Source organism: Pseudophryne corroboree, chromosome 5, assembly GCF_028390025.1.
Source record: "Pseudophryne corroboree isolate aPseCor3 chromosome 5, aPseCor3.hap2, whole genome shotgun sequence".
Classification (NCBI taxonomy): Eukaryota; Metazoa; Chordata; class Amphibia; order Anura; family Myobatrachidae; genus Pseudophryne; species Pseudophryne corroboree.
In genome coordinates this window covers 617,435,318-617,450,658 of record NC_086448.1, presented here as the reverse complement: position 1 = coordinate 617,450,658, position 15,341 = coordinate 617,435,318, and the positions used below count along the sequence as shown (strand labels likewise).

At 45.8% G+C, this 15,341-nt stretch overlaps 1 protein-coding gene across 14 annotated transcripts in view; it reads right to left on the bottom strand.

Annotated features, from left to right (window-relative positions):
* EPB41L3 (erythrocyte membrane protein band 4.1 like 3) overlaps positions 1–15,341 on the bottom strand; it is a 346,176-nt gene that overhangs the window by 129,226 nt on the left and 201,609 nt on the right. For all 14 annotated transcript variants that reach the window (XM_063923517.1, XM_063923521.1, XM_063923520.1 and 11 more), the window contains exons 6-7: positions 2,969–3,044; positions 603–821 (exon numbers count right to left, since the gene is read on the bottom strand). In XM_063923517.1, coding sequence (XP_063779587.1) covers positions 603–821; positions 2,969–3,044 — 295 coding nt within the window. The remainder of the gene's footprint in view (positions 1–602; positions 822–2,968; positions 3,045–15,341) is intronic.

The following is a 15,341-nucleotide window of genomic DNA, read 5'->3' as shown; positions in this document are numbered from 1 at the left end:
TTGCCAGCAGAGCTCCCTGAAAATAAAAAAACCTAACAAAATACTTTCTTATAGCAAGCTCAGGAGAGCTCACTAAACAGCACCCAGCTCGTCCGGGCACAGATTCAAACTGAGGTCTGGAGGAGGGACATAGAGGGAGGAGCCAGAGCACACCAGAATCTAAATTCTTTCTTAAAGTGCCCATGTCTCCTGCGGAGCCCGTCTATCCCCCATGGTCCTTACGGAGTCCCCAGCATCCACTAGGACATTAGAGAAATATATATATCTATATATATATATATATATATAGACACCAAGATAGACAGCAGCGGAACTCAGAGACTTTCAAGCAAACAGCGTGTATTTCACATCAAAAAGTAAGCCAATGTTTTGGGGCTTGTACGACCCTTTGTCACCTTGCTTGAGTGCCGCTGCTGTCTATCTTGGAGTCTGCATAATTGTTCCAGAGGGCACAGGAGAACAGTCACAACAGCAGTTTTAATAGTTTACCATGCCACATAAACTTTTTTTATTTTTTACTTACCTTCGCTTTAAACCTAAACACATTTGCTTGCAATTAAATATTTCCATCTTTTTTACTGCCACGTTGGTACTTAACTCACCTGTAACTTTTGTGCAGCTCAACTACTTTGTCTTCCAATTCTTTTGTCTGGTTTGGTGCAAAGCGAAATTCACTAACATAGTCACTACCATACTCCTCAGGCTCATAGTCACCAAGTTCTGACTGCACAGTATAAGATCCCAGGAGAGCAAGGGTAACAAAGGAACAAGGGAGACGGCCAGAAACAATGTCATCCCGCAGCTGCAAGCAGAGATAATACCTGTGTTGGGAGAAATGACAGACGACACAATAAATACTCCCTATTAATCACACACATGTTTTAAAACCGGATGGTTTTAAAAAAATGCATTAAGATATGCTTTAATGCTTAGATGTTTTTCATAGAACATCTCCAAATTAATAAAAAAAAAAACATTATAAGAGCAAACAATAACAGCAACAACACAATATAAAAGGGTGGTTCAATAAGTAAGGTAATAAGACCTATGGTGTATGTCATGTTATCTATTTCATTCTCATTTCCTGCCAAGCCAGAGCAGGTAGACCACTGCTTTCCCTCACGGGCATTAGACAACACGTTATGTCAGTCATACTGTCCCAACATCAGTTGTAAGATGGTGGGGCTGGCGGAAACATGGTCAAACATCGACAAGTTGGTGATGAATTTCAGCTGCTGATGTGCTCTTTAGACACATAAATCTTAACACACTACACACCTCAGTGTTTGACGTTTCCACCAGTCCCCGGCATCTTACAACTGATGTTATGACAGTTTGACAGATATGAGGCGCAGTCTAATGGCCATGAGGAGAAGCAGAGGTCTACCTGCTCTGGTCTGGTGGGAAATTAGAATGAAACAGAGAACATTACACATGTGAGAAGTCTTGTTACCTTACATATTGAACGACCCATGTACACTAAAAATCTGGACAACAGCCTTAATTGTTGTATCTACCATAATAGGATATATTTAATATTATAGGGCAAAGAAGAAAGATGTGCCGCCATAACAACCGATCAGCTAGAACAACTTTTAGCTTTCTTGTGTAATTTGATTAATAAAATCTATATATAATATCCAATTGCTTTCTGTTTGCAGTCTTTTATAAAACAAGCTTTAATGTACTGTATATTATAAACACTGTGAAGCTTGTTCACTTAAACCTGTGCTATAAAATATTTAGTTTTCAAAGCCAAACACAGATAAATTAAATGAAAAATGAATACATTTGCTTACTTTGCTTAATGTAAACTGTAAATAAACATAATACAACACTTGCATTCTATCTATACGTATAGAACAAATAAAAATATGTTCAAAGGAAGACCAATGAAATGCAACATACATATGTCAGACAAGTTACATCTCTGGAATGATTTACAGAAAATGGCAAAATTACGGCTGAGTGTCTTCATTGTTTGGATGCTGTAAAGTTAATGCTTTAAGCAAAGCCAAAGTAAGCAATTTGTAAATTGACATAAGTTTGAATTCGATTATTTTAACCGAGTGGACACAAACAATAATGTTGATGATAATAATACTATACGGACACAAATAATAACAAAAAAACCTGAGATTGGAATTACTGGTTTATAAATGTGCCCAAATGTGTTTCTCTAGACCTGCATATATTTGCTGAAACTATTAGTCAAATATAGTCACATGATGTAAGCAGTCACATGGTGTAAGTATCACAAATGTGCTCAAATTCATATCAGCTATTCAGATATTTACTTTAACTAAAGCTTTCACCACTCTGACTGTTTTGAAAGTGGATACTTGCTAAGCACAAGCTAATGCCAGCCAGGAGAACTGCGAGTGATTGAGTTAATCGTAGTGATGAGCGGATTCGGTTTTACTCGGTTTTACTCGGTTTTACTCGGTTCTCAAAACGGCATCTTATTGGCTCACGGATGTCACGTGTTTTGGATAGCCAATAAGATGCCGTTTTGAGAACCGAGTAAAACCGAGTAAAACCGAGTAAAACCGAACCTCGCTCATCACTAGCTTAATCGTCACTTCTACCCTGAGTGGAACTAAAACTCAGGCCAAATTTAATTGTGAGTACACACATCTATACTCCTGGAACTTGGAAGCTCGCATTACCTAACGCAGTGGTTCTCAACCTCGGTCCTCAAGTACCCCCAACAGTTCATGTTTTCCAGGTCACCTAGCAGTTGAACAGGTGTATTCATTACTCACTGACACATTATAAAAAACCCGCAGGTGGAGCAAATTATTTCACTTGCAATCCTCTGAAGAGACCTGGAAAACATGAACTGTTGGGGGTACTTGAGGACCGAGGTTGAGAACCACTGACCTAATGGAATTCCATATTGCTGATACAATGCAATGGACATCCCGAAGACAGCGAACATGTATAAAAGCTCAAGGTCTTTAAATACCTGGTTATATCTTCTGAAAGTTGAGAAGGATCAGGCGGATAGAATTTTACATTAAAAGAAAACTGCCAAAAACCATCTGAAAGAAACAAAGACACATTAAATGATTGTGCTTTTTTTATTCTATTAGAATATTAGCCAGAGCGTTTGTAGCTAACAAGTGATGTGCTCATTTCAGTGGCTGTTATACTGTATAAGAACAATAATACAGACTGTCTGCATTTTAGCAAGTATTAGCTCATTTGTGACTCGGCATGCTGCAAAACTACTTTCATAAGGACTGCAGCAGGAATACGCCGGAAGATGCAAGGTCAATATGTGGTACAGAAAAGCAGTAAAACCTAGATCTGAGTGAAAATAAAAGTGATGGGTGAGAATGCTGCTGGGAAGGATACACTGTGTGTAAGACATCCAAGCAGATTTCAGCTAAAAATAAAAAGATAATATGACAGGGAGCAGCAGTGTGATTATAACTGAGCCTGTGTGGACGTCTGGGAAAAAATAGCACATGAACATGTGAATCTTCCAAGACTTTAAATACTGTATATATATATATATATATATATATATATATATACATATATATAAAACTAAATATATGTATATATGTATATATATATAAAACTAAATATATGTATATATATATATATATATATATACAGGTTGAGTATCCCTTATCCAAAATGCTTGGGACCAGAGGTATTTCGGATATCGGATTTTTCCGTATTTTGGAATAATTGCATACCATAATGAGATATCATGGTGATGGGACCTAAATATAAGCACAGAATGCATTTATGTTTCATATACACCTTATACTCACAGCCTGAAGGTTGTTTTAGACAATATTTTTTATAACTTTGTGCATTAAACAAAGTGTGTGTACATTCACACAATTCATTTATGTTTCATATACACCTTATACACACAGTCTGAAGGTCATTTAATACAATATTTCTCTGACGTCCTAAGTGGATGCTGGGGACTCCGTCAGGACCATGGGGAATAGCGGCTCCGCAGGAGACAGGGCACAAAAGTAAAAGCTTTAGGATCAGGTGGTGTGCACTGGCTCCTCCCCCTATGACCCTCCTCCAAGCCTCAGTTAGGTTTTTGTGCCCGGCCGAGAAGGGTGCAATCTAGGTGGCTCTCCTAAAGAGCTGCTTAGAGTAAAAGTTTTATTAGGTTTTTTATTTTCAGTGAGTCCTGCTGGCAACAGGCTCACTGCAACGAGGGACTTAGGGGAGAAGAAGTGAACTCACCTGCGTGCAGGATGGATTGGCTTCTTAGGCTACTGGACACTAGCTCCAGAGGGACGATCACAGGTACAGCCTGGATGGGTCACCGGAGCCGCGCCGCCGACCCCCTTGCAGATGCTGAAGAGAGAAGAGGTCCAGAAATCGGCGGCTGAAGACTTCTCAGTCTTCATGAGGTAGCGCACAGCACTGCAGCTGTGCGCCATTGCTCTCAGCACACTTCACACCAACGGTCACTGAGGGTGCAGGGCGCTGGGGGGGGCGCCCTGGGCAGCAATGAAAATACCTATACTGGCTAAAAATACATCACATATAGCCTCTGGGGCTATATGGATGTATTTAACCCCTGCCAGGTTGTCAGAAAAACGGGAGAAGAAGCCCGCCGAAAAGGGGGCGGGGCCTATTCTCCTCAGCACACAGCGCCATTTTCCCTCACAGAACTGCTGGTGGGAAGGCTCCCAGGCTCTCCCCTGCACTGCACTACAGAAACAGGGTTAAAACAGAGAGGGGGGGCACTTATTTGGCGATATGATTATATATTAAGATGCTATAAGGGGAAAACACTTATATAAAGGTTGTCCCTGTATAATTATAGCGTTTTGGTGTGTGCTGGCAAACTCTCCCTCTGTCTCCCCAAAGGGCTAGTGGGGTCCTGTCCTCTATCAGAGCATTCCCTGTGTGTGTGCTGGGTGTCGGTACGTGTGTGTTGACATGTATGAGGACGATGTTGGTGAGGAGGCGGAGCAATTGCCTGTAATGGTGATGTCACTCTCTAGGGAGTCGACACCGGAATGGATGGCGTATTTAGGGAATTACGTGATAATGTCAACACGCTGCAAGGTCGGTTGACGACATGAGACGGCCGGCAAACAAATTAGTACCTGTCCAGGCGTCTCAAACACCGTCAGGGGCTTTAAAACGCCCATTTACCTCAGTCGGTCGACACAGACACAGACAGGGACACTGACTCCAGTGTCGACGGTGAAGAAACAAACGTATTTTCCTTTAGGGCCACACGGTACATGTTAAGGGCAATGAAGGAGGTGTTACATATTTCTGATACTACAAGTACCACAAAAAAGGGTATTATGTGGGGTGTGAAAAAACTACCTGTAGTTTTTCCTGAATCAGATAAATTAAATGAAGTGTGTGATGATGCGTGGGTTTCCCCCGATAGAAAATTATTGGCGGTATACCCTTTCCCGCCAGAAGTTATGGCGCGTTGGGAAACATCCCTTAGGGTGGATAAGGCGCTCACACGCTTATCAAAACAAGTGGCGTTACCGTCTCCAGATACGGCCGCCCTCAAAGAGCCAACTGATAGGAGGCTGGAAAATATCCTAAACAGTATATACACACATACTGGTGTTATACTGCGACCAGCGATCACCTCAGCCTGGATGGGCAGTGCTGGGGTGGCTTGGTCGGATTCCCTGACTGAAAATATTGATACACTTGACAGGGACAGTATTTTATTGACTATAGAGGGCAAAAGGCCAGTCATATCTGCCCAGGGATAGAGGAAAGGGAAGAAGACTGCAGCAGGCAGCCCATTCCCAGGAACAGAAGCCCTCCACCGCTTCTGCCAAGTCCTCAGCATGACGCTGGGGCCGTACAAACAGGTGCGGTGGGGGGTCGTCTCAAGAGTTTCAGCACGCAGTGGGCTCACTCGCAAGTGGACCCCTGGATCCTACAAGTAGTATCCCAGGGGTACAAATTGGAAATTCGAGACGTCTCCCCCTCGCAGGTTCCTGAAGTTTGCTTTACCAACGTCTCCCTCCGACAGGGAGGCAGTATTGGAAACAATTCACAAGCTGTATTCCCAGCAGGTGATAATCAAAGTACCCCTCCTACAACAAGGAAAGGGGTATTATTCCACACTATATTGTGGTACTGAAGCCAGATGGCTCGGTGAGACCTATTCTAAATCTGAAATATTTGAATACTTACATACAAAGGTTCAAATCAAGATGGAGTCACTCAGAGCAGTGATAGCGAACCAGGAAGAAGGGGACTATATGGTGTCCCTGGACATCAGGGATGCTTACCTCCATGTCCCAATTTGCCCTTCTCACCAAGGGTACCTCAGGTTCGTGGTACAGAACTGTCACTATCAGTTTCAGACGCTGCCGTTTGGATTGTCCACGGCACCCCGGGTCTTTACCAAGGTAATGGCCGAAATGATGATTCTTCTTCAAAGAAAATGGACGATCGCCTGATAAGGGCAAGGTCCAGAGAACAGTTGGAGGTCGGAGTAGCACTATCTCAAGTATTTCTACGACAGCACGGGTGGATTCTAAATATTCCAAAATCGCAGCTGTTTCCGACGACACGTCTACTGTTCCTAGGGATGATTCTGGACACAGTCCAGAAAAGGGTGTTTCTCCCGGAGAAGAAAGCCAGGGAGTTATCCGAGCTAGTCAGGAACCTCCTAAAACCAGGAAAAGTGTCAGTGCATCATTGCACAAGGGTCCTGGGAAAAATGGTGGCTTCTTACGAAGCGATTCCATTCGGCAGATTTCACGCAAGAACTTTTCAGTGGGATCTGCTGGAAAAATGGTCCGGATCGCATCTTCAGATGCATCAGCGGATAACCCTGTCTCCAAGGACAAGGGTGTTTCTTCTGCGGTGGCTGCAGAGTGCTCATCTACTAAAGGGCCGCAGATTCGGCATTCAGGACTGGGTCCTGGTAACCACGGATGCCAGCCTGAGAGGCTGGGGAGCAGTCACACAGGGAAAAAATTTCCAGGGAGTGTGATCAAGTCTGGAGACTTCTCTCCACATAAATATACTGGAGCTAAGGACAATTTACAATGCTCTAAGCTTAGCAAGACCTCTGCTTCAAGGTCAGCCGGTATTGATCCAGTGGGACAACATCACGGCAGTCGCCCACGTAAACAGACAGGGCGGCACAAGAAGCAGGAGGGCAATGGCAGAAACTGCAAGGATTCTTCGCTGGGCGGAAAATCATGTGATAGCACTGTCAGCAGTGTTCATTCCGGGAGTGGACAACTGGGAAGCAAACTTCCTCAGCAGGCACGACCTCCACCCGGGAAAGTGGGGACTTCATCGGGAAGTCTTCCACATGATTGTGAACCGTTGGGAAAGACCAAAGGTGGACATGATGGCGTCCCGCCTGAACAAAAAACTGGACAGGTATTGCGCCAGGTCAAGAGACCCTCAGGCAATAGCGGTGGACGTTCTGGTAACACCGTCGGTGTACCAGTCGGTGTATGTGTTCCCTCCTCTGCTTCTCATACCCAAGGTACTGAGAATTATAAGACGTAGAGGAGTAAGAACTATACTCGTGGCTCCGGATTGGCCAAGAAGGACTTGGTACCCGGAACTTCAAGAAATGCTCACAGAGGACTCATGGCCTCTGCCGCTAAGAAGGGACTTGCTTCAGCAAGTACCATGTCTGTTTCCAAGACTTACCGCGGCTGCGTTTGACGGCATGGCGGTGGAACGCCGGATCCTAAGGGAAAAAGGCATTCCGGAAGAGGTCATTCCTACCCTGGTCAAAGCCAGGAAGGAGGTGACCGCACAACATTATCACCAAATGTGGCGAAGATATGTTGCATGGTGTGAGGCCAGGAAGGCCCCCACGGAGGAATTTCAACTCGGTCGATTCCTGCATTTCTTACAAACAGGAGTGTCTATGGGCCTCAAATTGGGGTCCATTAAGGTTCAAATTTCGGCCCTGTCGATTTTCTTCCAAAAAGAATTGGCTTCAGTTCCTGAAGTCCAGAAGTTTGTCAAGGGAGTACTGCATATACAACCCCCTTTTGTGCCTCCAGTGGCACTGTGGGATCTCAACGTAGTTCTGGGATTCCTCAAATCACATTGGTTTAAACCGCTCAAATCTGTGGATTTGAAATATCTCACATGGAAAGTGACCATGCTGTTGGCCCTGGCCTTGGCCAGGTGAGTGTCAGAATTGGTGGCTTTGTCTCACAAAATCCCATATCTGATTGTCCATTCGGACAGGGCAGAGCTGCGGACTCGTCCCCAGTTTCTCCCTAAGGTGGTGTCAGCGTTTCACCTGAACCAGCTTATTGTGGTACCTGCGGCTACTAGGGACTTGGAGGACTCCAAGTTGCTAGATGTTGTCAGGGCCCTGAAAATATAGGTTTCCAGGACGGCTGGAGTCAGGAAAACTGACTTGCTGTTATCCTGTATGCACCCAACAAACTGGGTGCTCTTGCTTCTAAGCAGACGATTGCTAGTTGGATGTGTAGTACAATTCAGCTTGCACATTCTGTGACAGGCCTGCCACAGCCAAAATATGTAAATGCCCATTCCACAAGGAAGGTGGGCTCATCTTGGGCGGCTGGCCGAGGGGTCTCGGCTTTACAACTTTGCCGAGCAACTACTTGGTCAGGAGCAAATACGGTTGTAAAATTCTACAAATTTGATACCCTGGCTGAGGAGGACCTGGAGTTCTCTCATTGGTGCTGCAGAGTCATCCGCACTCTCCCGCCCGTTTGGGAGCTTTGGTATAATCCCCATGGTCCTGACGGAGTCCCCAGCATCCACTTAGGACGTCAGAGAAAATAAGAATTTACTTACCGATAATTCTATTTCTCGTAGTCCGTAGTGGATGCTGGGCGCCCATCCCAAGTGCGGATTGTCTGCAATACTTGTACATAGTTATTGTTACAAAAATCGGGTTATTATTGTTGTGAGCCATCTTTTCAGAGGCTCCGCTGTTATCATGCTGTTAACTGGGTTCAGATCACAGGTTGTACAGTGTGATTGGTGTGGCTGGTATGAGTCTTACCCGGGATTCAAAATCCTTCCTTATTGTGTACGCTCGTCCGGGCACAGTATCCTAACTGAGGCTTGGAGGAGGGTCATAGGGGGAGGAGCCAGTGTACACCACCTGATCCTAAAGCTTTTAGTTTTGTGCCCTGTCTCCTGCGGAGCCGCTATTCCCCATGGTCCTGACGGAGTCCACAGCATCCACTACGGACTAAGAGAAATAGAATTATCGGTAAGTAAATTCTTATTTTTTAATAACTTTGTGTGTTAAACAAAGTTTGTGTACATTGAGCCATCAAAAAACAAAGGTTTCATTGCCTCACTCTCATTCAAAAAAGTCCGTATTTCAGAATATTTGGATATGGGATACTCAACCTATGTATATATACAGTATGTATATATACATATATACACACAGTATGTATATATACATATATACACACAGTATGTATATATACAGTATGTATATATATATATGGGAAGCAGTTATTTTCCCGATGGTCAGGATCCCGGCAGTCACCCCCCGAAGAGGAATAAACTAGTGTGGCAAGAGAAGCTCGCCACCGGGCCCGAAGCGTGGCAGGTGCAGCGAGGCCACAATGGGACATGCTGTGCTCGCCGTCTGTGTCCCGCGTGTCGGGATTCCGGCATCGGTATTATGACCGTCGGGATAGCCCATATTATATATATATAATATATATATATATATATATATATATATACATACACATACACACATACAGTGTATATACGTATATAGGAAGAGCAGGGGATAGGCGGCACTCACAGCAAAACGAGTATCGGCAACGACCTTTATAGGTTGTTGCCAATACTCGTTTCTGATTATTTGTGTGAGTGCCGCCGATCCCCTGCTCTTCCCATATTACATTTAGGAAGGCACCCAGCCTGTTGTATTTTGGAGTGGTGAGTGCCGAATACCTGGAGGATATATATATAAATATATATATATATATATATTCTACCCTGTAAATACACAGAGCCACAGACAGTCACTTACTGCATAAATGGACCTTCTAATAGATAATAGGCCTGATTTAGAGGTGGACCTAAACGTGACCGCGCCTATTGGTGGCCGCCCTCCTGTGTTTTTTTATGCAAATAAAGCTGCAAAGCCCTTCCTTGGTGTACTTTTGTGCGTATCAATGTGCGAGGACGAAGACGCTCACTTTCAGTGTCCGTAGATGCCACCATCAGTTGCACCATCAAAACTTGCACCATACCGATGGCAGGTGCAGATTTTCCATCTGAGTATGGCTCTAAATTAAAGGAATGGGCATCTGAGTATGAAAACACTTCCTAGTCAAAACCCAGAAATGGCCAGCACTTTTCCAAGACACCAATGATACTGTGTGTCACCAGTCGTGCAGAGAGAGGGGGGAGACAGTACAAATTACCTGGGCCCAGGTCTGAAGGAGGGGCCCAGGACCACGCCTCCTTTGATTAGGCCATGCCCTATGAAAAGTACCTAGGCCCAGCCAGGCTCTCTACTGCCCTGGCTGGGAGGCCTGCTATGCTCCTGTGAGTGGGTGCTTCTCTTGTGCTAGACACGCCCCCAAAGAGGTGTGGCCATACCCCTCCTTGCATGCTGTGGTCACACCCCTTCCAGGGGGGGCAGGGGGGGGCAGGATTTCTCTTGGCAGCCCTGTGTGTCACAACTGCATCAGCGCCTTTGTGCGTACACTGTGTAACACGTGCTGTAGGAGTTTTTATGGATTTCGTGCATGCGCAGAAGCAAAAAATCTCTCAACTCCGTGAACATCGGCATTACATGCGGCTCTGAATCAGGCCAAATGTTAGAGTGGTTTACTTGATTTTTATATTTAAATGACTAGTAAAATAAGATTTTACTTACCGGTAAATCTATTTCTCGTAGTCCGTAGTGGATGCTGGGGACTCCGTAAGGACCATGGGGAATAGACGGGCTCCGCAGGAGACAGGGCACTTTAAGAAAGAATTTGGATACTGGTGTGCTCTGGCTCCTCCCTCTATGTCCCTCCTCCAGACCTCAGTTAGAGAAACACTGCCCGGAAGAGCTGACAGTACAAGGAAAGGATTTTGGAATCCAGGGCAAGACTCATACCAGTCACACCAATCACACCGTATAACTCGTGATAAACTTACCAAGTTAACAGTATGAACAACAACGGAGCATCAGATCAACCCTGATGCAACCAACATAACCCTTATTTAAGCAATAACTATATACAAGTATTGCAGAAGAAGTCCGCACTTGGGACGGGCGCCCAGAATCCACTACGGACTACGAGAAATAGATTTACCTGTAAGTAAAATCTTATTTTCTCTAACGTCCTAGTGGATGCTGGGAACTCCGTAAGGACCATGGGGATTATACCAAAGCTTCCAAACGGGAGGGAGAGTGCGGATGACTCTGCAGCACCGAATGAGCAAACACAAGGTCCTCCTCAGCCAGGGTATCAAACTTGTAGAACTTTGCAAAGGTGTTTGAACCTGACCAAGTAGCCGCTCGGCAAAGCTGTAATGCCGAGACCCCTCGGGCAGCCTCCCAAGAAGAGCCCACCTTCCTTGTGGAATGGGCCTTAACTGATCTAGGCAGCGGCAACCAAGCCGCAGAATGAGCCTGCTGAATCGTGTTACAGATCCAGCGAGCAATAGTTTGCTTTGAAGCAGGCGCCCCAAGCTTGTTGGAAGCATACAGGATAAACAAAGATTCTGTTTTCCTGACCCTAGCCGTTCTGGCTACATAAACCTTCAAAGCCCTGACCACATCTAGTAACTCGGAATCCTCCAAGTCACGAGTAGCCACAGGCACCACAATAGGTTGGTTCATATGAAAGGATGACACCACTTTTGGCAGAAATTGTGGACGGGTCCGCAATTCTGCCCTGTCCATATGGAAAACCAGATAGGGGCTTTTATGTGACAAAGCCGCTAATTCTGACACACGCCTAGCTGAAGCCAAGGCTAACAGCATGACCACCTTCCACGTGAGAAATTTTAACTCCACGGTTTTGAGTGGCTCAAACCAGTGTTACTTCAGGAAACTCAACACCACGTTAAGATCCCAAGGTTCCACTGGAGGCACAAAAGGGGGCTGAATATGCAGCACTCCCTTTACAAACGTCTGGACTTCAGGAAGAGAAGCCAGATCTTTTTTGAAAGAAAATGGATAGAGCCGAAATCTGGACCTTAATGGAACCCAATTTCAGGCCCAAAGTCACTCCCGACTGTAGGAAGTGAAGGAAACGGCCCAGCTGGAATTCCTCCGTAGGGGCATTCCTGGCCTCACACCAAGCAACATATTTTCGCCATATACGGTGATAATGTTTAGCCGTCACGTCCTTCCTAGCCTTTATCAGCGTAGGAATAACCATATCCGGAATGCCTTTTTCTGCTAGGATTCGGCGTTCAACCACCATGCCGTCAAACGCAGCCGCGGTAAGTCTTGGAACAGACAGGGCCCCTGTTGCAACAAGTCCTGTCTTAGAGGCAGAGGCCATGGGTCCTCTGTGAGCATTTCTTGCAGATCCGGATACCAAGTCCTTCTTGGCCAATCCGGAACAATGAGTATTGTTCTCACTCTTCTTTTTCTTATGATTCTCAGCACCTTTGGTATGAGAGGAAGAGGAAGAAATACATAAATCGACTGGAACACCCACGGTGTCACTAGTGCGTCTACAGCTATCGCCTGAGGGTCTCTTGACCTGGCGCAATATCTCTGTAGCTTTTTGTTGAGGCGGGATGCCATCATGTCCACCTGTGGTAGTTCCCACCGCCTTGCAATCTGCGTGAAGACTTCTTGATGAAGTCCCCACTCTCCCGGGTGGAGGTCGTGCCTGCTGAGGAAGTCTGCTTCCCAGTTGTCCACTCCCGGAATGAACACTGCTAACAGTGCGCTTACGTGATTCTCCGCCCAGCGAAGAATTCTGGTGGCTTCTACCATCGCCACCCTGCTCCTTGTGCCGCCTTGGCGGTTTACATGAGCCACTGCGGTGATATTGTCTGACTGAATCAGAACCGGTTGGTCGCGAAGCAGGGACTCCGCTTGACGTAGGGCGTTGTATATGGCCCTTAGTTCCAGGATGTTGATGTGAAGGCAAGTCTCCTGACTTGACCACAGCCCTTGGAAATTTCTTCCCTATGTGACTGCCCCCCACCCTCGGAGGCTTGCATCCGTGGTCACCAGGACCCAGTCCTGAATGCCGAATCTGCGACCTTCGAGAAGGTGAGCACTCTGCAGCCACCACAGGAGAGACACCCTGGCCCTGGGGGATAGGGTGATTAACCGATGCATCTGAAGATGTGATCCGGACCACTTGTCCAGTTAGTCCCATTGGAAAGTCCTCGCATGGAACCTGCTGAAGGGAATGGCCTCGTATGATGCCACCATCCTTCCCAGGACTCGAGTGCAGTGATGCACTGACACCTGTTTTGGTTTTAATAGATTCCTGACCAGTGTCACGAGCTCCTGAGCTCTCTCTATCGGGAGATAAACCCTTTTCTGGTCTGTGTCTAGGATCATGCCTAGGAGAGGCAGATGAGCTGTAGGAACCAACTGCGACTTTGGAATATATAGAATCCAGCCGTGTTGCCGTTACACTTCCAGAGAAAGTGATGCGCTGTTCAGCCACTGCTCTCTTGATCTCGCTTTTATGAGGAGATCGTCCAAGTACGTGATAATAGTGACACCTTGCTTCCGCAGGAGCACCACCATTTCCGCCATTACCTTGGTGAACATTCTCGGGGCCGTGGAGAGACCAAACGGCAACGTCTGAAATTGGTAATGACAATCCCGTACCGCAATTCTGAGGTATGCCTGATGCGGTGGATAAATGGGGACATGAAGGTATGCATCCTTTATGTCCCGAGTCACCATAAAATCTCCCCCTTTCAGGCTTGCAATGACCGCTCTTAGCGATTCCATCTTGAACTTGAACCTTTTCAGGTATATGTTCAGGGATTTTAAATTTAATATGGGTCTGACCGAACCGTCCGGTTTCGGGACTACCACATGGTCGAATAATAACCCCCTCCTTGTTGAAGGAGGGGAACCTTGACCACCACCTGTTGAAGATACAATTTGTGAATTGCAGTTAACACTGTTTCCCTCTCGTGGGGGGAAGCCGGCAGGGCCGTCGGTGAGGGGGCATCTTCTCAAAGTCCAGCTTGTATCCCTGAGACACAATATCTATTGCCCAGGGATCTAACAGGGAGTGAACCCACTTGTGGCTGAACTTACGAAGGCGTGCCCCCACCGGGCCTAGCTCCGCCTGTGGAGCTCCAGCGACATGCAGTGGATTTTTGTAGAGGCCGGGGAGGACTTCTGTTCCTGGGAACTAGCTGTGTTCTGCAGCTTCTTCCTCTGTCCCCGCCTCTGGCAAGAAAGGACGCACCTCGGACTTTCTTGTTTCTTTGTTCGAAAGGCTGCATTTGATAATGTCATGCTTTCCTAGGCTGTGCAGGAATATAAGGCAAAATATCAGAATTACCAGCTATAGCTGTGGAGACCAGGTCCGAGAACCCTTCTCCACACAATCCTCAGCCTTCCTTCCATATGCCTCTTAAGTCGGCATTATCTGTCCATTGCATATTCTACAGGACACGTCAAGCAGAAATCGACATAGCTTTGACTTTAGGACCCAGTATACTCATGTCTCTTTGGGCATGTTTTATATATAAATATATATCTCTTAAGACAGCATCTTTAATATATACATATCTCTCTATATATATACACATATATATATATATATCTACATACTAGGGTCTCAATCTCTGCTGATAAGGTACCTGTCCACGCTGCCACAGCGCTATAAACCCATGCCGACACAATCGCCGGTCTGAGTAGTGTACCAGAATGTGCACGCTATCTGCAGGATCCCTGAGAATAGCTGTTACGTCAGGGCTACCTTTTGGGCAAACGTGACACCCTAGGGGAAGATTCCCATCCTATCCTGGCCCTAGTGGGGAAAGGATACTGCCTGAGAATTATTTTGTGGGAAACTGCAGTCTCTTGTCTGGAGATTCCCGCTCTTTTTCATCATGAGAGGAGGGAAATTTACCTCAGCTTTCTTCCCCTTAAACATGTGTACCCTTGTGTCAGGGACAGATGAGTCATCAGTGATATGCAAATCATCTTTTATTACAATAATCATATATTGAATACTTTTCTGCCATTTTGGCTGTAACTTTGCATTATCGTAGTCGACACTGGAGTCAACCTCCGTGTCGATATCAGTGTTTATTATTTTGGATAGTGAGCATTGAGAGACTCTGAAGGTCTCTGCGACATAGGGACAGACATGGGTAGATTTCCTGTCTGTTCTCTAATTTTTTGTGCAATAAATTCACCTTAGCACTTA